This window comes from Coregonus lavaretus (genome assembly GCF_964263955.1).
Source record: "Coregonus lavaretus genome assembly, chromosome: 9".
In the NCBI taxonomy this organism is placed as follows: Eukaryota; Metazoa; Chordata; class Actinopteri; order Salmoniformes; family Salmonidae; genus Coregonus; species Coregonus lavaretus.
The window spans coordinates 57,571,959-57,594,082 of record NC_139996.1 but is presented as its reverse complement, the minus strand read 5'-3'; the positions used below and the strand labels follow the sequence as shown (position 1 = coordinate 57,594,082).

Genomic DNA, 22,124 nt, shown 5'->3' with positions numbered 1-22,124 from the left:
GCCCTGGACACCATATGTGAATTGATTGCCCCCCATTTATCCTCAGAGTTCGTACTGCTTGGTGAACTAAATTGGGATATGGTTAACACCCCGGCCATCCTACAATCCAAACTAGATGCCCTCAATCTCACAGAAATTATCAACGAACCTACCAGGTACAACCCTAAATCTGTAAACATGGGAACCCTCATAGATATCATCCTAACTAACTTACCCTCTAAATACACCTCCGCTGTCTTCAACCAGGATCTCAGCGATTACTGCCTTATTGCCTGCGTCCGAAAACGGGTCCGCGGTCAAACGACCACCCCTCATCACTGTCAAACGCTCCCTAAAACACTTTAGCGAGCAGGCCTTCCTAATTGACCTGGCCCAGGTATCCTGGATGGATATAGATCTCATTCCGTCAGTAGAGGATGCCTGGTTGTTCTTTAAAAGTAATTTCCTCTCAATCTTAAATAAACATGCCCCATTCAAAAAATACAGAACTAAGAACAGATATAGCCCCTGGTTCTCCTCAGACTTGACTGCCCTTGACCAGCACAAAAACATCCTGAGGCGTACTGCATTAGCATCAAATAGCCCCCGCGATATGCAACTTTTCAGGGAAGTTAGGAACCAATATACACAAGCAGTCAGGAAAGCAAAGGCTAACTTTTTCAAACAGAAATGTGCATCCTGTAGCACTAACTCCAAAAAGTTTTGGGACACTGTAAAGTCCATGGAGAATAAGAGCACTTCCTCCCAGCTGCCCACTACACTGAGGCTAGGAAACACTATCACCACCGATAAATCTACAATAATCGAGAATTTCAACAAGCATTTTGCTACAGCTGGCCATGCTTTCCACCTGGCTACCACTACCCGGCCACCAACTCTGCACCCTCCGCTGCAACTTGCCCATGCCCTCCCCGCTTCTCCTTCACACAAATTCAGACAGCTGATGTTCTGAAAGAGCTGCAAAATCTGGACCCCTACAAATCAGCTGGGCTAGACAATCTGGACCCTTTCTTTCTAAAACTAGCCGCCGAAATTGTCGCAACCCCTATTACTAGCCTGTTCAACTTCTCTTTCGTAACGTCTGAGATCCCCAGAGATTGGAAAGCTGCCGCGGTCATCCCCCTCTTCAAAGGGGGTGACACTCTAGATCCAAACTGTTACAGACCTATATCCATCCTGCCCTGCCTTTGGAAAGTATTTGAAAGCCAAGTTAACAAACAGATCACCGACCATTTCGAATCCCACCGTACCTTCTCCGCTATGCAATCCGGTTTCCGAGCTGGTCATGGGTGCACTTCAGCCACGCTCAAGGTCCTAAACGATATTATAACCCCGATCGATAATAGACAGTACTGTGCAGCCGTCTTCATCCACCTGGCCAAGGCTTTCGACTCTGTCAACCACCGCATTCTTATTGGTAGACTAAATAGCCTTGGTTTCTCAAATGACTGCCTCGCCTGGTTCACCAACTACTTCTCAGATAGAGTTCAATGTGTCAAATCGGAGGGCCTGTTGTCTGGACCTATGGCAGTCTCTATGTGGGTGCCACAGGGTTCAATTCTTGGGCCGACTCTTTTCTCCGTGTATATCAATGATGTCGCTCTTGCTGCTGGTGACTCTCAGATCCACCTCTACGCAGACGACACCATTTTGTATACATCTGGCCCTTCATTGGACACTCTGTTAACAAACCTCCAAATGAGCTTCAATGCCATACAACACTCCTTCAGTAGCCTCCAACTGCTCTTAAACACTAGTAAAACGAAATGCATGATCTTCAATCGAACGCTGCTGGCACCCGCCCACCCGACTAGAATCAGTACTCTCGATGGGTCTGACCTAGAGTATGTGGACAACTACAAATACCTAGGTGTCTGGTTAGACTGTAAACTCTCCTTCCAGACTCACATTAAGAATCTCCAATCCAAAGTTAAATCTACATTTACATTACATTTACGTCATTTAGCAGACGCTCTTATCCAGAGCGACTTACAAATTGGTGCATTCACCCTATAGCCAGTGGGATTACCACAGAAGGATTACTTTATCCTATCCCAGGTATTCATTAAAGAGGTGGGGTTTCAAATGTCTCCGGAAGGTGGTGAGTGACTCCGCTGTCCTGGCGTCGTGAGGGAGCTTGTTCCACCATTGGGGTGCCAGAGCAGCGAACAGTTTTGACTGGGCTGAGCGGGAACTATGCTTCCGCAGAGGAAGGGGAGCCAGCAGGCCAGAGGTGGATGAACGCAATGCCCTCGTTTGGTTGTAGGGACTGATCAGAGCCTGAAGGTACGGAGGTAATCTAGAATCGGCTTCCTATTTCGCAAACAAAGCCTCTTTCACTCATACTGCCAAACATGCCCTCGTAAAACTGATTATCCTACCGATCCTTGACTTCGGCGATGTCATTTACAAAATAGCCTCCAACACTCTACTCAGCAAATTGGATGTAGTCTATCACAGTGCCATCCGTTTTGTCTCCAAAGCCCCATACACTACCTACCACTGTGACCTGTGCGCTCTTGTTGGCTGGTCCTCACTACATGTTCGTCGTCAAACCCACTGGCTCCAGGCCATCTATAAATCACTGCTAGGCAAATCCCCGCCTTATCTTAGCTCATTGGTCACCATAGCAGCACCCACCCGTAGTCTGCGCTCCAGCAGGTATATCTCACTGGTCATCCCCAAAGCCAACACCTCCTTTGGCCGCCATTCCTTCCAGTTCTCTGCTGCCAATGACTGGAACGAATTGCAAAAATCTCTGAAGCTGGAGACTCTTATCTCCCTCACTAACTTTAAGCATCAGTTGTCAGAGCACCTTACCGATCACTGCACCTGTACACAGCCCATCTGAAATTAGCCCACCCAACTCCAACTACCTCATCCCTATATTGTTATTTATTTTGCTATTTTGCACCCCAGTATCTCTATTTGCACATACTCTCTTGCACATCTAGCATTCCAGTGTTAATACTAATTGTAATTATTTTGCACTATAGCCTATTTATTGCCTTACCTCCATAACTTGCTACATTTGCACACACTGTATATATATTTTCTGTTGTATTTTTTGACTTTATGTTCTTTTACCCCATATGTAACTCTGTGTTGTTGTTTTTATCGCACTGCTTTGCTTTATCTTGGCCAGGTCGCAGTTGTAAATGAGAACTTGTTCTCAACTGGTTTACCTGGTTAAATAAAGGTGAAATAAATAAATAAAAAACTGACATTTTCAACATGTCCCTGACTGAGTCTGTAATACCAACATGTTTCAAGCAGACCACCATAGTCCCCGTGCCCAAAGACACTAAGATAACCTGCCTAAATGACTACCGACCCGTAACACTGACGTCTGTAGCCATGAAGTGCTTTGAAAGGCTGGTCATGGCTCACATCAACACCATTATCCCAGAAACCCTAGACCCACTCCAATTTGCATACCGCCCCAACAGATCCACAGATGATGCAATCTCTATTGCACTCCACACTGCCCTTTCCCACCTGGACAAGAGGAACACCTACGTGAGAATGCTATTCATTGACTACAGCTCAGCATTCAACACCATAGTGCCCTCAAAGCTCATCACTAAGCTAAGGATCCTGGGACTAAACACCTCCCTCTGCAACTGGATCCTGGACTTCCTGACAGGCCGCCCCCAGGTGGTAAGGGTAGGTAACAACACATCTGCCACACTGATCCTCAACACGGGTGCCCCTCAGGGGTGCGTGCTCAGTCCCCTCCTGCCCTCCCTCACCCCCCCTTTGGCAAATCAGACCATAACTCTATCCTCCTGCTTTCTGCTTAAAAGCAAAAATTCAAACAGGAAGTACCAATACGGAATTGGTCCGATAAGGCGGATGCTAAGATACAGGACTGTTTCCCTAGCACAGATTGGAATATGTTCCTGGATTCATCTGATAACATTAGTCACCGGCTTCATTATTAAGTGCGTTGACAATGTCATCCCCAAAGTGACTGTACGCGCATACCCCAACCAGAAGCAATGGAATACAGGCAACATCCGCACTGAGCTAGAGCTGCCGCTTTCAAAGAGCGGGACAGTAATCCGGACACTTGTAAGAAATCTTGCTACGACCTCTGATGAGCCATCAAACAGACAAATCATCAATCATCTTACTACGCCGGCTCTGACGCTCAACGGATGTGACAAGGCTTACAAACTGTCACAGATTACAAAGGGAAACCCAGCCCGAGCTGCCCAGCGACGCAAGCCTACCACACTAGCTAAATGCGTTCTATTCTCCCTTCAAGGCAAGCAACACTGAACCATACATGAGAGTACGAGCTGTTCCGGACGACTGTGTGAACTCGCTCTCGATAGCCGATGTGAGTTGGACCTTTAAACAGGTTAACATTTGCAAAGGCTGCGGGGTCTGATGGACTACCAAGACTAGATGTATTCACGGGTCTAAAAAGTTGGACCCGTTCCGAAATGGACCTGGGGCTTTCCCACCCGGACCCGATATGCATAAATAAAAAAATTATAATATAGAGACCCGTTCCGAACAGACCCGAGCACAACTAGACCCGTTCCATATAGACCTGGTCGATCCAGACCCGATGCGAGAGGAGGGAGAGACGTGCTGCTCTAGCAGGCGGGGGAGGGACCGTACTGTGAGCGAGTTATTTATAATCAAATATGATTATGTAGTACCTGTATTGGACTGCATCAAACCGGGAGAAGCTAGTGCATGCATTTTCTCATCCTACAGTTACAAATAACAACAACTCCATTCAGAATATTAAGTAGCAGCCTGCCTACCTGTTGGCTCTTGGTCATTGTAGCCTATCCTTCTCCTTTAACTTTTAATTTTGTCATTTAAATTCCATCTTCCATTGATTAGATATCTCCTAACTTTTGCCTCACACGGAGCGAGGCTCTGTGACTGTTAATATTGCTGCTTTGATGACTTATGATTGGCCAACAACAAGCTACATGCTCCACTCTCGTGAAAAGCAAGAGCAGCAGTCGCGTACGGATCTGTACGGGCCCTTCCCGACAAGTCAGTTAAAATTACACATACCAGAGACCCATGACAATCATATCAGATCTGACACAGACCCGTGATATTATTTAGAATTCTGGATCCGGACCCACTCGGGTCCCAGATCGGGTCTCGGGTATTCGGAAACAGGTGGATCCGTGAAGACTTCTAACCAGGACGCATACTCAAAGCATGCACTGACCAGCTGCAAGAGTCTTCACTGACATTTTCAACCTATCCCTGACACGGTCTCTAATACCAACTTGTTTCAAGCAGACCACCATAGTCCCAACAGATCCACAGATGATGCAATCTCTATTGCACTCCACACTGCCCTTTCCCACCTGGACAAGAGGAACACCTACGTCAGAATGCTATTCATTGACTACAGCTCAGCGTTCAACACCATAGTGCCCTCAAAGCTTATCACTAAGCTAAGGACCCTGGTACTAAACACCTCCCTCTGCAACTGGATCCTGGACTTCCTGACAGGCTGCCCCCAGGTGGTAAGGGTAGGTAACAACACATCTGCCACGCTGATCCTCAACACGGGGGCCTCTCAGGGTTGTGTGCTCAGTCCCCTCCTGTACTCCCTGTTCACCCATGGCTGCATGGCCAGGCACGACTCCAACACCATCATTAAGTTTGCCGACGATGCAACAGTGGTAGGCCTGATCACCGACAACGATGAGACAGCCTAAAGGTCGAAGGTGAGAGACCTGGCCGTGTGATGCCAGGATAACAACCTCTCCCTCAACGTGATCAAGACAAAGGAGATGATTGTGGACTACAGGAAAAGAAGGACCGAGCACTGCCCCATTCTCATCGACGGGGCTGTAGTGGAGCAGGTTGAGAGCTTCGTTCCTTGGTGTCCACATCACCAACAAACTATCATGGTCCAAACACACCAAGACAGTCATGAAGAGGGCACGACAAAGCCTATTCACACTCAGGAGACTAAAAAGATTTGGCAAGGGTCATCAGATCCTCAAAAAGTTATACAGCTGCACCATCAAGAGCATCCTGATTGGTTGAATCACTGCCTGGTATGGCAACTGCTCGGCCTCCGACCGGACCACAAGGCAAGGCACTACAGAGGGTAGTGCGTACAGCCCAGTACATCACTGGGGCCAAGCTTGCTACCATCAGGACCTCTATACCAGGCGGTGTCAGAGGAAGGCCCTAAAAATTGTCAAAGACTCCAGCCACCCTAGTACTAAACTGTTCTCTTTGCTACCGCACGACAAGCAGTACCGGAGCGCCAAGTCTAGGTCCAAAAGGCTTCTTAACAGCTTCTAACCCCAAGCCATAAGACTCCTGAACAGCTAATTAAATGGCTAACCGGACTATTTGCATTTGATTTGATTTGACCATACAGCCCACTTGGGTCTATGTGTCTGGATGTAGGCAGCGGAGCATCACAGAATAGACAGACAGTGTTACTGTATAGGAATAGTAAGAGAGAGAGAGAAGGTGTGAGGGAGAGAGGGAGAGAGAGAGGAGAGAGAGGGGTGAGGGAGGGAGATGCAGAGAGGCGTGAGATAGAGAGATAGAGGGGGAGAGAGGGCGAGGGTGCGAGATGCATAGAGAAGAGATAGAGAGATAAATCTATCCAGTATATGTATGTAGAGAGAGGGAGATGAGGAGATATAGATAAAGAGAGACAGAGACCCTCTGGATAGTGTGGAAAAAAAGGGAATCCAATGTGAGATAATAAAGCACATTTTCAGAGACAACACACCACACCATGTATTATCACGAGCCCACTCACCCAGTCACTCACACACACACCAGGCGTGTGGACTACTTTCTGGAACTTTACCCTTAAGTTAGATCTCTCCATTACATAAAGAGTGAACATTGAGGCTACAAAACAACTGTAGGAGTGAAAAAGCGAGACAGGGGGAAATGGAGAGAAAGAGAGAGAGAGGGACAGATGCAATAGTTATACTCAAAAGTCCTAACTAGGGTTGCAAAATTCTGGTACATTTCCCCCAATTTTCCAGAAATACTGGATGGAATATTCGTGGACTCGGGAGTGAATAACCAACTGAACTTGGCCCCAGACCGAGGCAACAACAAGGTGAGACCATATGATCTCTCTCTCTCTCTCTCTCTCTCTCTCTCTCTGTCTTTCTCTCTCTCTCTCTCTCTCTCATTTAAGGGCTTTATTGGCATGGAAACGTATGTTAACATTGCCAAATCAAGTGAAGTAGATAGTAAACAAAAGTGAAATAAAAAATAAAAATTTACAGTAAACATTCAGCTCAGAAGTTCCAAAAGAATAAAGACATTTCAAATGTCATATTATGTATATATCCAGTGTTGTAACAATGTGCAAATAGTTAAAGTACAAATGGGAAAATAAATAAACATAAATATGGGTTGTATTTACAATGGTGTTTGTTCTTCACTGGTTGCCCTTTTCTTGTGGCAATAGGTCACAAATCTTGCTGCTGTGATTGCACACTGTGGTATTTCACACAGTAGATAAGGGAGTTTATCAGAATTGGGTTTGTTTTCAAATTCTTTGTGGATCTGTGTAATCTGAGGGAAATATATGTCTCTAATATGGTCATACATTTGGCAGGAGGTTAGGAGGTGCAGATCAGTTTCCACCTAATTTTGTGGGCAGTGTGCACATAGCCTGTCTTCTCTTGAGAGCAGGTCTGCCTACGGCGGACTTTCACAATAGCAAGGCTATGCTCACTGAGTCTGTACATAGTCTCTCTCTCTCTCTGCATTCCTCCACTTCAAACACAGCCTGTTCCCTCCCTGTACCCTGCCCACCTGTCTGCATTCAGTGGGAAGGGATTGGAGAGCGAGAGAGAGAGAGAGCGAGAGAGAGAGAGAGAGAGAGAGAGAGAGAGAGAGCAAGAGAGAGAGAGAGGGAGGGGGGGAGGGAGAGAGGGACAGAGACCCAGTCTTGAGTGAGTAAAGAGAGCATGCCTGGCACTAGTTTAGTAGTTTCGTACTTAAACAACTTCCACTAGTAGCCTACCTCCCCATAAATGAATAAAGTTGTGTGGACTTACCCCAACCTCCACGTGGTCTGACCCCTTGTCATCCTGCTTGTGAAGGATCTCAAAGTAGTACCGTCTGGATGAGATAAGGCTAGAGAGAGAGAGAGAGAGAGAGAGAGAGAGACAGAGAGAGAGAGAGAGAGAGAGAGAGAGAGAGAGAGAGAGAGAGGCGAGAGGGAGAAAAGGTTACATTAAAATTCGAATGTAAAATATTTGGGATATGTTATTTGTCCACCTCATGAGTGGGCTAGCATGGAGGGTACAAAGGTTATGTGGCTGCTAGGAGAAAGGTGTAAACAGAAAATGTAGGCTACAGTGATGGTTAATGCTGAGGAACCCAAGACTACTACAAGTCCTGTCGATATTGTCCTGTGCATAGTCACAATAAACAGTATGCTCAATAAAACACACACAGGCACACGCACACATACTGGGCACCACCCTGTGATGAGACTAATCAAAAACACATGTCATCTAAATGGCCAAAATTTGCTGGGTGAAGCGGAGAGGAACGCCTCGGTACAGGCTGCTACACATGATTAGCTCTCAATACTATTATTCTATTGACCTATGGTCAGCGCAATCTTAAATTGCGATAGTAACGACTGACACCAATGCGTCATTGGTAGGAGTGAGCAAATTGTCTGTGGTATTGAGTTTTGGATAAAATACCAGGCCTCGAATTTCCAGGCGGCATCCCCCTTGTGTGGCCGCGAAGAGTGAATAGAAGAGTGAGCAGTGGACGACGAAGATGGCAACAAGTAATTCAAACGTGAATTGTATCCCCAGGCTGTACTAATTGCTACAAAACAATCCATGTGTAAGCTACTATCGGCTACCCAAGGACCCACAATGATGGGAAAAAGTGGCTCCAGGTCCTGAAGAGGGAGGACTTGCCAGCTCAAGGCAAGGTCTGCAGCGAGCACTTCGCCGAGGAGGGCTTGTTATGAAGGGCACTTTTGAAGTTTCTGAATGGAAAGAAGTCAAACATTGAAGCACTCCATTTGCCCCTCCATCTTCAACTTCGAGGGTTATGGACCGACCATCATCGACAACATCGATGACTTCAGTGTCAAGGATGAACGGAGGAGGTGGCACGAGTCAGTGAAGGTAAGCTTAGCTAGTTTGTTTTGGCGCAGCTAATGTTAGCTAGTAACGTTAGCTGTCAACAAGTGTTGCTAGCTAGCTAGCTAGCTGGTTTTGTTAGTGCCACCTTAGATAAATGTGTTATGCATCACAATGACCCACAAACATAAAAAGTGGAATCATTAAACAGCCATCACATATTATACAGTAGGCACATAGCCCAGTGTTCAACAGTATGGATGGAGAAGGTCAGTTAGACGGGAGCTCATCTGCTGGCTGAGATGAAATGACCAAAAATGATTTGTGTAACACCTATCTGGCTGTAGGACAATTGCAGCGGACCCTCCTGAGTGCCCAAAGATAGAGAAAATCAGTCATCTTAAGGGAGCGGGATAGGGTTCCGAAAATGGAGATGGAGCTGGCCATTCATGTCCGAATCCAAAGACACACCCGTCCATAGAGGGAATCACAGTATAGAAGTCTCGTAGATTGATCGCTATGAAATATTTGTATATTTGAATGTTTGAATATTATGTTATGCGGTACTTTTACATAATTACATTTGTGTGTATTAGTCAGTGTTGTGTGTTATGATGATTTATGGTACGTTCCAGGATGGCCCTGTTTTAGGTGGCAATTCAGTTCTGTTTTGGAAAATTGACTGGGGAGGCTGCTTTAGCCTGGTAAGCCCCAACCTGTCTAGCTAAGGTAACAACAGGGTAAGCCTGCTTGAGGCTCGGTTTCTTCGTTTTTTTATCACCAGTAAGTCTATTCATCCAGTTTGTCTTTGTAAATATATTTACTGGATACCACTACTTGAACACTGTAAATATATGTCAACACTTATGCACCCGGACCTTCTGCCTCCTGCTGAATATCTGACTGCATTTCTACACTACTTATTTTACATGGTTTGTTTGTTTTTATTTATGACACCTTTGTAATGTATGCTTTTTGTCAAACAAAGTGGCAACTTGAGTGTCTTAAGATCTCCAACTAGCTGCTCAGTGTAGTTACCACTGCATTCCACTAGATGGCAGTCTAAGCTAGATGAAGTCACCACTCTAGCAACCGGGCCAGTTCTTCGCAGTTTTATCTTCCAAGCTAGTTTCTCTAGTTACACTTGAATCTGTTGTTATAGTCGACTAAGCGAACTTATAATATCTTTCGAAACCTTGTCTTAGAATTATAAGATACAAAATCTTATACATTTACATTTACATTTACGTCATTTAGCAGACGCTCTTATCCAGAGTTGGTGCATTCACCCTATAGCCAGTGGGATAACCACTTATAGCAGGTCAGATTGTCTCGTTGTTTTACGTAAGGTGTTATTACATGAGGCGCTAACATTATGTCTTGAAAAATAATGACCGCAGACAACTGGAACAAACTCCATGTATAGTCATTTTATTTGGTAGTAGAGGCTACATTTTATTAATGCTCAAACCAGTGGAGGCTGCTGAGGGGAGGACGGCTCATAATAATGGATGGAACGCAGCAAATGGAATGGCATCAAACACATGGAAACCATGTGGGTTTGATACCACTCCACAATTTCCGCTCCAGTCATTACCATGAGCACGTCCTCCCCAATTAAGGTTCCACCAACCTCCTGTGGCTCAAACCCTATGTAGATGCCACTTGATTCTGGGTATGTGGGCATAATAGAAGAGACCACACACGAAGGGATGACGTGCCGTACACCTCTTCCAAGTCTCCCTTGTGCCCATAGGGTGAACTGGCGGTAAGAAAAAAACATCAATTAGTTTGATAGTACTTTAATCCACCATCGAAACGACATCTCAATGTATTTATGAAGTTACATTTTGCAGGCTGCGATTCGAACCCCGGTCGTGTAATCAAAATGTAAGAACGTTACCATCAGTAGTGATAGTAATTACCGTTGGCTGTATTCTAGTTCTTACATTATCCTCCCCATTATTGGTTGTCATTAACTGGTTTACCGGCTGCTGACAGGTCGAGTAACCTCTTCTGCCAAGTCCTTCATAAGAATTAGTGACACATCACCATCCAGACATACAGAAACCTCTGATTGGATGTAATACACCACCATCCGCTTGGACTTTGTGCTGTATCGCCGCCATCTCTCTACAACACACACTCATGCTCCCTGGCTATTGTCTGGCAGCATCCGCACTGACACCAGTTTGTGTTACAGGCCGAGCTACTGTATGTTGCTATTCTTGCCACGAGAACAAACTTTTCGACCTGGGGCAATGATCGGCTCAATCATGAAAGGTTTCAGGTTGTTTATTGAAACCCTAACTATTTCCCCCTCTGCCATTAATTCATTTTCAGACTCAGAGCTATTGCTGTCTCGGGTAAACACAGCCATTTTTGGTCATTCCAAAAATGTTCTCTCCTACCACTGACGCGACAATGGCAATATGGTGATTTACAGATAGCTGGCGTTCTAAAGCCTAGTGTTTCCCTTCCCCTTTAAACATATTCATGACTGTTCATGAATATGATTCACTGATTCACAGAGATTTTATTTTCTTTCTCTCTTTTCCATGATGCTTTCCTTCCTTTTATTGAGTTCCCTCTTGGAGAGAAAAAAAGATACAAGCTATCTGTTTTTTCTCCTCTTTACACATGTAAAAACATTGGATTATGTTATGTACGCTTGTATGTGTGTATGCCTGTACAGTGCCTTCAGACAGTATTCATACCCCTTGAATTATTTCCCATGTTGTTGTGTTACAGCCTAAACTCAAACACCCCATAATGACAGTAAAAACATGTTTTTAGAAATATCACAATACTTTGTAGAAGCACCTTTGGCGACGATTACAGCTTTGAGTCGTCTTGGATATATCTGCATCAGCTTTGCACATCCTGGATTTGGGGATTCTTCCCTGCAGATTTTCTCCAGCTCTGTTAAGTTAGAAGGGGAGCGGCGGTGAACAGCAATCTTCAAGTGTTTCCATAGATTTCCAATGGGATTCAACTCTGGGCTTCGGCTGGGCCACTCAAGGACTTTCACGTTCTTGTTTTGAAGCCATTCCAGTGTTGCTATGGCTGTATCTTGGGGTCATTGTCTAAGGTCGTTTGCACTCTGAAGCAGGTTTTCATCAAGGATTTGTCTGTATTTGGCTCCATTCATTGTTCCCTCTATCCTTACCAGTCTCCCAGTCCTTGCCATTGAAAAGCATCCCCATAGCATGATGCTGCCACCACCATGCTTCACGGTGGGGATTCTGTTAGACGGTGATGAGCTGTGCCTGGTTTTCTCCAGACATAACACTTTGCATTCAGGCCAAAGACTAAAATATTTGTCTCCTCAGACCACAGAATATTTTGCCTCATTCTTTCACTTGCTTTTTTTGCTGTCGTGCCTTTTTCTCAGGAGTGGCTTCCGTCTGGCCACTCTCCTATAAAGTCCAGATTGGTGACGTGCTGTAGAGACTGTAGTCCTTCTGGCAGGTTCTCCCATCTCAGCCAAGGAACTTTGTAGTTCTGTCAGAGTGGTCATTGGGTTCTTGGTCACCTCCCCAGCTGTATGCCTCATCACAAGTCTATCTCAGAGATCTACGGACAGTTTCTTGGACTTCATGGTATAGTTTCTGCTCTGACATGCACTGTCAACTGTGGGACCTTATATAGACAGGTGTGTTTCTTTCAAAATCATGTCCAAGCAATTTAATTGGCCACAGGTGGACTCCAATCAAGTTGTAGTGAAATCTCAAGGATGATCAAATAAAATTGGATGCACCTGAGCTCAATTTGGAGTGTCATAGCAAACTTGTTTTCTAAAAACATGTTTTCACTTTGTCATTATGGGGTATTCTGTGTAGATGGGTGAGAAAAAAAGTATATGAATTCAGGCTTTAACACAAAATGTAGAATAAGTCAAGGGGTATTAATACTTTCTGAAGGCACTGTATGTATGTGTGCATGGTTGCGCATGTGTATGCATTCACACATACATGTAGCATTGCGTGTGTTTGTGTGTACATTTGCTGTATGTTCCTGGTGATAGCAATAACATGGACAGAGTATGACGTTCACTGGAGGGGGACGATGACATTTCCATGTTGCCTGCTGGTACACAAACTGTCTCCTCAGGCCAGGATGCCCAGGGCATTTGTATTTATTATGTATCCCCATTAGCTGTTGCCAAGGCTACTCTTCCTGGGGTCCAGCAAAATTAAGGCAGTTATACATTTTACAAACATAAAAAATGTGTGTGTGTGTGTGTGTGTATGAGAGAGAAGAAGAGTGTGTGACTGTGTGTGTGTGTGTGTATATAGACGGGTTAGCTGACAACGTTACGAAAACGATGCACACGCTTCAATGGGGAAGAAGACCGTGCGTTGTTGAAATTCTGGATGGCCAGATAGCAAGCAACAATGGCAAAAAACTGCAATGTGGGGAATCATAGGTGGCTCTTTTCAGCTAATTTTATCATTCTTGATACCATGTCTTGTTTTGAGGTGTTTTGACTGATGTCACGTCTATGATTATATGGCAAGAATTCGCTAGCTTCTACTGTAGCTAACCAACAACTGTAATGATGTATTTAAGAGACAAGTGCTCATTGTGCACATTTATTTATGTTTTTAATAAACATTAGAGACAAAATATAGTTTACATTTTGTCATCAATCTTAGCCAACCATGTCTGTTTTGACCCATAGTTGCGCACGCGTCGGTTTTGTTGCTAAATAACCAACCCATCTATGCCCGTCATACTTGAGTTTGTGCGTGTGTGTCTGTCTGTCTCCGTGTGTGTCTTGCCTATGCGTGTGTGTGTGTGTGTGTGTGTCTTGCCTATGTGTGTGTGCAAGTCTGTATGTCAGTGAGATACAGTATAAGGTCACTCATGAATGGAACATTTCTACAATGCTGTGACAATGTATACATAAGTGTTCTCATGAAACTAAACCACCAAATTATGGTGTTTTATCCACCCATATGTCTCGGGCCCTGTTTCAATACAGCAACAATACAATACAAATGTAACACAACACAATACAAACATACCTCATTCCTACCGAAGACTGGTGCCCGGTTTGAACATATACAATACAAACATAAATCATTTCTGCCATTCTTTGACGTAATCACTGAACTGACATTGGGGAAAGTTGTATGTAGTGAAAATCACTTGTTTTCACCCATCATGTTGAATCAGTATTCACTTCAAAGGAGGAAGGGGGGGACAGATAGACAGACAGCTAAATGAACAGACACTGAACTGTTTGTGTGTGTGTCTGTGTGCGTGCGTGCGTGCGTGCGATAGATTCTCCTAAATAACAGCGAGAAGAGTGGTTTTCTATTTCCCAAGGAAACATTTCATTTCCTGTCTATGTTTGGTGAGCTGGTGGTTTAGAGGTGTCTGACTCACTCTGCCACCTACACACACAGGTGCTGTCTGACATTTCACACAGCTCCTGTCTGAGCCTCCTCTAGTGATAGATCACCTGCCTTGTCTCCTCCCTCTCCCTCTCTCAACTCTCCTATAAGTGTGTGAGTGCATGCTTGTATCCGTGTGCACATGGTTCTGCATGCGTGAGTTGGGAATTGACTCCCACAGTGACTGTTTCCCCTTTGACATTTGCGTTGGGGAAAAAGGCACGGCTGATATCAGATCCAGGTTGTGTTTGATGTTACAGCTGGCATTTGGTCCAGGAGGAGTGGCTTTCTGCTGAACTGCAGGAAGGGGCTGACATTTTCCCCAATCCTGGCTTGGAGCTGTCAGTGGAGGTGTCGGGTGTGTGTGTGCTTGTGTGTTAGAGAGAGAGAGAGGGAGAGAGAGAGAGAGAAAGCTAGAGAGAGACTGGTAATGTGTGTATGCATTGGTAGAGACCTTTCATGGATCTTCATTGAATAATTTAAAATAACCTAAACTGATCATTAAAGAAAAACGATATCCCTTTAGATAATCTTAGAATGTTCAGAATCCTCTCCTCTGATTGTTCCTGTCCTCCTCTAAGCCAAACCTTTAGCTGACAGTGCTGCTGTCATATTAAAATGCATAAGCTCCAATCAGATAATTCATGGTTGCTATCATAGTCTTTCACAGCCCCAGTGTTTCACTTTTGCCTCAATGTCATCTCCATTTCAAATGCTACAGTTTATACACTCGGCGAAGCCTCGTTCTCCGCTAACCTCTTTCTCATCATTCTGTTAAACAGATACTACAGTAACATGCCTGAGGGGATGAAAGCAGAGTTTCACTCAAAGCCTCATTCAAGCTTTCAGGCTCCAGCTTCATTAACATGCTGCATGAAGCAAATTACCTTGAATGGATACAGGTCTGAGGGTAAAGGAGGCTAGTGTGAGTTAAGTGGATTGATGCATATTGGCATGTGCAAGTGCATACACACACACGCTGCTCACGCATACAGTCACACACGGTCACACTTATGGTCACACACATGGCCAGACACACACACACACACACACACACCTATATAATGAGCGTACATGCCACTTTCCACTCATACCACTCTTGGTGAGTGCAGTGTAAGAGGTGAGTCCCCTCCATCAGAGGAGACTGGACAGGACAAGACAGAAGAGGAAAAGACCAGAGGCGAGGAGAGTGGCGAGTTTACCTTCTTAAGTACAACATAAAGATTTGTCTATCTATGGCAGTGAATAAGAATGCAGACATGTTTTGCTGAAGCACCACAAGCTAATAACCAAGAAGGGCTGAATTAATTCAACTTTGTCTCAAAGTAAATCTGAAACTGCTCTATTCACAAGTTCACAACCGATGCAGCGAAATGCAGTAACATGCAGTTCGTAATATCACCACAAGGTGTTTAGCATCAATATTTATATTGAGTCGATTCTCCCGAGTGGCGCAGCGGTCTAAGGCACTGCATCTCAGTGCTTGAGGCGTCACTACAGACCCCCTGGTTCGATTCCAGGCTGTATCACAACCGGCTGTGATTGGGAGTCCCATAGGGCGGCGCACAATTGGCCCAGCGTTGTCCGGGTTTGGCCGGTGTAGGCCGTCATTGTAAATAAAAATTTGTTCTTAACTGACTAGTTAAATAAAGGTAAAAATTCACTACAGTGCTTTACAAAGGTCATGTAAATAAAGCACTTTATGGCAACCTTGCAATGAGATTTTGTTATGACAAGAATACGCTAGCTTTTCATTACGACTGTGTTTTCTTACTGAAACCATAATGTAAATTACACTGTTATTCAAAACAAAATGTATTGGCTATATATTTAAACTGCAAATGGCATGCGCTGATGACTGAAACTGTTCATGCAGGAAAATGTTTGCCACACAGGTTTTAGTCACACACGTTCTAATTTAGCTAGCTAGCTAGCCAACAATCTTATCTCATCATGAATGCAAGCACATGGCTTGAATAATAGATCTGCGCCAACTGTCCTGCAGATTGCATATTTTGGAAAACTAACTAACATAATAAGCTCAGACAGTAACAGTGTTATTTTAGTTTGAAGGATGAGTGTTCACCAGTCCAGTGTTCAAACTTAAGTAACTCAGATTGCTAGCTAGCTTGGCTAACTACCTTGCTGGCTAGCTAGCTAACTTTAACTAAGTGAGAATGTGATGAGGACAGGGCTGCTATGCCCCTATGCCTGGCTGTGCCCCTCCCCTCTCCCTCTCCCTTTCTTTGCTGTGAAAGATGCGAGAGTTTGTGTTCTAGGAAGTAGCTTACAACAACTACTCAGTCTCCTCCGTTGCAAAAATACTGAATCTTAGGAGTCGAGGAATCGATTCCACCCTGAAATGTGAGTAGACACCGGGAGTCGAGGAATCAATTATTTTGGAGTCGACTCTCCACCACTATCTCTCATTCAACTGAGTCAGTGAGACTAGGCAGGCTAGCGTGAGAGCCACTGTAGAGCGAGAGTGTGTGAAGTAACCACTAGAGCGAGTGTCTCTCTGTGGGCTAGGCTACCATACATCTCATTCTCCCACATTTCAGGTTGGTAACACAGGGAAGCCAAACATGAGCAAAAAACGGTACTATTAATACATAAAGTATTACCACTTTTTGACAGCAACTCTTTCCCTTTTTCTTTGATGTTACAGACAAGCTAGGACCAACAATAGTAGCCTAATGCCTCTGACTTTCTCAGAAACCTACCCATATTGGCATTTAAATGCATCAATATAATACCAACCAACCTCTTTTGACCTTGGGGGCTTTATTTATTTAATGCATTATACTGCCATTGTACAATGTTAATGCACAATTAGTAATGATATGATCATTTTCGGTACCATTTATCATAATTGTCCATTACCATGGTAGAATGTATAATGCAGGTAAAAACCATGGTATTTCCATGATCCATAACATAGTATGAATGATGCAATACCATGGTATTATTTAGGTGCATGGCAGTACCATCATACTTCAAAGCTAAACCATGGTACATTTCCATGATTCAGATTTATACTATGGTGTAAATGATGCAATACCATGGTAATATTTAGGTACAATGACAGTACAATCATACTTCAAGGCTAAAACCTAAAACCATTCTACATTTCCATGATTCAGACAATACAATGCTATTAGTGAAAGTACCATAGTAGTACCATGGTATAAATGAAAGTACCACAATAGTAGCATGGTACATTTTTGTAAGGGTGCTAGCAAAGACACATTGGCTACTAGCTACACTGTCACAATGATTAGAGCAGCTTGAGTGACCTCATTACCACGGTAACCTCCCACCCTTAAAGGGGCAGCTGAACATTTCTGTCTCATTTGTGACATTTTGGTTAAAAGATTCAGGTCACAAAAAATTTAATAACATTGAGCAATATACCACATCACTTCTTACTAGTTTGGTGTAACTATGGCGGAAAAAAATTGACACCATTTGTCTTTGGGGGCTTATGTAGAATTTACATGATTTGCAGTTTTGAGTAAAAGCCTTTCAACGTTTTTCACTTGCCAGAGAGCTGTTCTTTGTTAAAGCCCATTCAGCATTGTTCACACCCTCTTAAGCCTTAGCCCCACCCATCTCTTTAAGGAATCATTTTTTACATTTTAGTGATTTAGCAGACGCTCTTATCCAGAGCGACTTACAGGAGCAATTAGGGTTAAGTGCCTTGCTCAAGGGCACATCGACAGATTTTTCACCTTGTCAGCTCGGGGATTAGAACCAGCAACCTTTCGGTTACTGGCACTACGCTCTTAACCACTAAGCTACCTGCCGACAAGTGTCTGTCTATGGCCTTGTGCTAAACTGAGTGCGAGTGAAAGTGGTGAAAGTAGTAGCCTATAATAAGGAATAACATACACTTTATCTAAAAATACACTTGATCTAGTCCTTGCCCTATACCCTAATCTGACTTTGGTGCAGGTCATGTTGGTCTTCACATTATTGTCTCTAGTAAACACACACTATATCAAACCAAATCAAATTAAAGTTTATTTGTCACATGAACAGGATACAGCAGGTGTAAAAGGCTTACTTGCATGATTTTCCTCAACAGTGCAGTGTCAACGTATCAGTATACATTTTTTCTTTAAGTGTCAATGCCAGTAGACAAAGAACACAACATTTACATTTTAGCAGACGCTCTCATCCAGAGCGACTTACTGTAGTGAGTGCATACATTTTCATACTGATCCCCCGTGGGAATCGAACCCACAACCCTGACGTTGCAAGAGACATGTTCTACCAACTGAGCAACACGGGACCACAATAATTTAAACTATGTACAAGAACAATACCAATATCAATAATGATGGAATTGATACTGGTAATAGATGAGGTAGTTACAGTGGGGAAAAAAGTATTTAGTCAGCCACCAATTGTGCAAGTTCTCCCACTTAAAAAGATGAGAGAGGCCTGTAATTTTCATCATAGGTACACGTCAACTATGACAGACAAAATGAGAACATTGTAGGATTTGTAATGAATTTATTTGCAAATTATGGTGGAAAATAAGTATTTGGTCAATAACAAAAGTTTCTCAATACTTTGTTATATACCCTTTGTTGGCAATGACACAGGTCAAACGTTTTCTGTAAGTCTTCACACACTGTTGCTGGTATTTTGGCCCATTCCTCCATGCAGATCTCCTCTAGAGCAGTGATGTTTTGGGGCTGTCGCTGGGCAACACGGACTTTCAACTCCCTCCAAAGATTTTCTATGGGATTGAGATCTGGAGACTGGCTAGGCCACTCCAGGACCTTGAAATGCTTCTTACGAAGCCACTCCTTTGTTGCCCGGGTGGTGTGTTTGGGATAATAATAATATGGCATTTAGCAGACGCTTTTATCCAAAGCGACTTACAGTCATGTGCGCATACTTTTTTTTAAACGTATGGGTGGTCCCGGGGATCGAACCCACTACCCTGGCATTACAAGCGCCATGCTCTACCAATTGAGCTACAGAGGACAACAATATAATTGTCATGCTGAAAGACCCAGCCACGTTTCATCTTCAATGCCCTTGCTGATGGAAGGAGGTTTTCACTCAAAATCTCATGATACATGGCCCCATTCATTCTTTCCTTTACACGGATCAGTCGTCCTGGTCCCTTTGCAGAAAAACAGCCCCAAAGCATGATGTTTCCACCCCCATGCTTCACAGTAGGTATGGTGTTCTTTGGATGCAACTCAGCATTCTTTGTCCTCCAAACACGACGAGTTGAGTTTTTACCAAAAAGTTATATTTTGGTTTCATCTGACCATATGACATTCTCCCAATCCTCTTCTGGATCATCCAAATGCACTCTAGCAAAGTTGATTTATTCAAACCAAGCTGCTTACCTATTGTAGATTCAGTCTTCCCAGCCTGGTGCAGGTCTACAATTTTGTTTCTGGTGTCCTTTGACAGCTCTTTGGTCTTGGCCATAGTGGAGTTTGGAGTGTGACTGTTTGAGATTGTGGACAGGTGTCTTTTATACTGATAACAAGTTCAAACAGGTGCCATTAATACAGGTAACGAGTGGAGGACAGAGGAGTCTCTTAAAGAAGAAGTTACAGGTCTGTGAGAGCCAGACATCTTGCTTGTTTGTAGGTGACCAAATACTTATTTTCCACCATAATTTGCAAATAAATTCATTAAAAATCCTACAATGTGATTTTCAGGATTTTTTTTTCTCAATTTGTCTGTCATAGTTGACGTGTACCTATGATGAAAATTACAGTCCTCTCTCATCTTTTTAAGTGGGAGAACTTGCACAATTGGTGGCTGACTAAATACTTTTTTTCCCCACTGTATATGCATACAATCGGGTAAAGTGGCTGAGCAGCAGGATAAATATAATAAATAGTAGCAGCAACGTGTGTGTGTGTGTGTGTGTGTGTGTGAGTGTTAGGAGAGAGTCAGGTGAGTGTGCATAATCAGTGCAAATAGTCAGAGAGTGCAAGTAGAACGCCATTGATTAGCCATTCAGCAGTCTTACTGTAGTGATGGACTGGGTCATCTGTATCATGCATCAACAAGGGGATCTATATTCTGAGAGCCTGTTTCTGTACTACCCTCAATTTTGGTTCAGGGCATGTGATGTCTATGGCCTCTTCATTGCAAAACTTCCTGATCTTCTCAAAAAGATATGCTCTTCGAGCTGTGTCCAGTCCAGGTGGTGTTTGTACAGACATACCATCTCTGGGAGGAAGGACATCCGCGTTGCACAGCAGCTGAAACCTGGTCCCGACTGAGTCCGAATGCTCCTTGGCGTCAACAACACCAGGCTCCAGAGCATCGAAGCTGTAAAACAGGAAAATAGACAAAAAATAGACATCTAGCTAAGTGGACGGTTTCTATTGCCTAGACATTACACATGTTCATTAAACACGATAGATGGCCGTAGTCACCCCCAGACACACCTGGCTAAATTGATGGGTCACGTAATCATCTAGCGGAGTGAAGTCTTTTGTTAAGAAATGTAGCTAGCTAGCTAAACAATTAACCATAATCCCAACCCATACAGTATAGCTATACAAACCTATCATTATAGCTAGCCACCATGCATGAAATTATGCAGTATGAATAATATTACTACACAGATAGTACACGTAGATAGCTAGCTAGCTAACTAACAGTAGGCTTTGTTTAATTTGCAATGAAAACAACTTTCTGTATCTGAAAATGTAGCTAGACTCTTACCCGTATACATGGATGAGTGCTTCACGGGAGACGGGAACTCCTTTGACTAGCTAAGTAAGTGTCACGGTTTCGGCCGAGGCTGCCTCTCTCCCTTGTTCGGGCAGGTTTCGGCGTTCGTCGTCTCCGGAATTCTAGCTGCCACCGTTGTATGTTCCATGTTTCCTGTTTGATTAGTTTTGTCTGTTAGCCACACCTGTCTTGTGTTATGTCTCATTAAGCACCCTATTTAGTTTCCTTGTTGTAAGTGTAGTGTTGTGTGTAATTGTTTCGTGTCAGGTGTTTGTGCGTTACCCGTGTTTCGGTACGCCAGTTACGATTCGCTTCCTCCTCGGTTGAGGAGAGTTTTTGCGCCCTGTGTTTGTGCGCTCGTATTTGACGCCTGTGTGCGTCTGTTTGGCCTCAGGCCGTTTTTGGATTATTGTGCTCTCTAGTAAAGTCTTGTTGGACTGTACATCTGCTTCTGCGCCTGATTCCACACCACCCCATTACTACACCGTGACAGAATTACACACCTGACATGGAATCAGCAGGAGCCGAAGCAGCCCCGACGAGACTGGAGGTCCAGGTTCGGGAACAACAGGACCAGATACAGCAGATGGGGACCGCCCTGCAGGAGGTGATCACCACGCTCCGAGGCTGGGGAGCGCCTCCACCACCTCCCTCCCTGCCAGCACCATCGGCCAGTCCGCCCATTCCAGCGCCAGAACCCCGAGGAATCCGACTCTCTCTCCCGAGGGCCTACGACGGAACCGCGGCTGGGTGTCAGGGATTCCTCCTCCAGGTGGAGCTGTACCTGGCCACCGTACACCCGGCACCCTCGGGGCATGAGAGCGTGTCCGCCCTGATCTCCTGCCTGTCCGGGAAGGCGTTGGAATGGGCCAACGCGGAGTGGAGGAAGATCGACGCCGAGACGATC

General features: G+C 44.3%; 1 protein-coding gene across 1 annotated transcript in view; it reads right to left on the bottom strand.

Annotated features, from left to right (window-relative positions):
- The window catches only part of b4galnt4a (beta-1,4-N-acetyl-galactosaminyl transferase 4a), a gene marked incomplete at both ends in the record, with an annotated part of 504,007 nt that overhangs the window by 89,885 nt on the left and 391,998 nt on the right, over positions 1–22,124 (bottom strand). Inside the window, one exon of the mRNA XM_084168945.1 lies at positions 8,040–8,118. Coding sequence (XP_084025071.1) covers positions 8,040–8,118 — 79 coding nt within the window. The remainder of the gene's footprint in view (positions 1–8,039; positions 8,119–22,124) is intronic.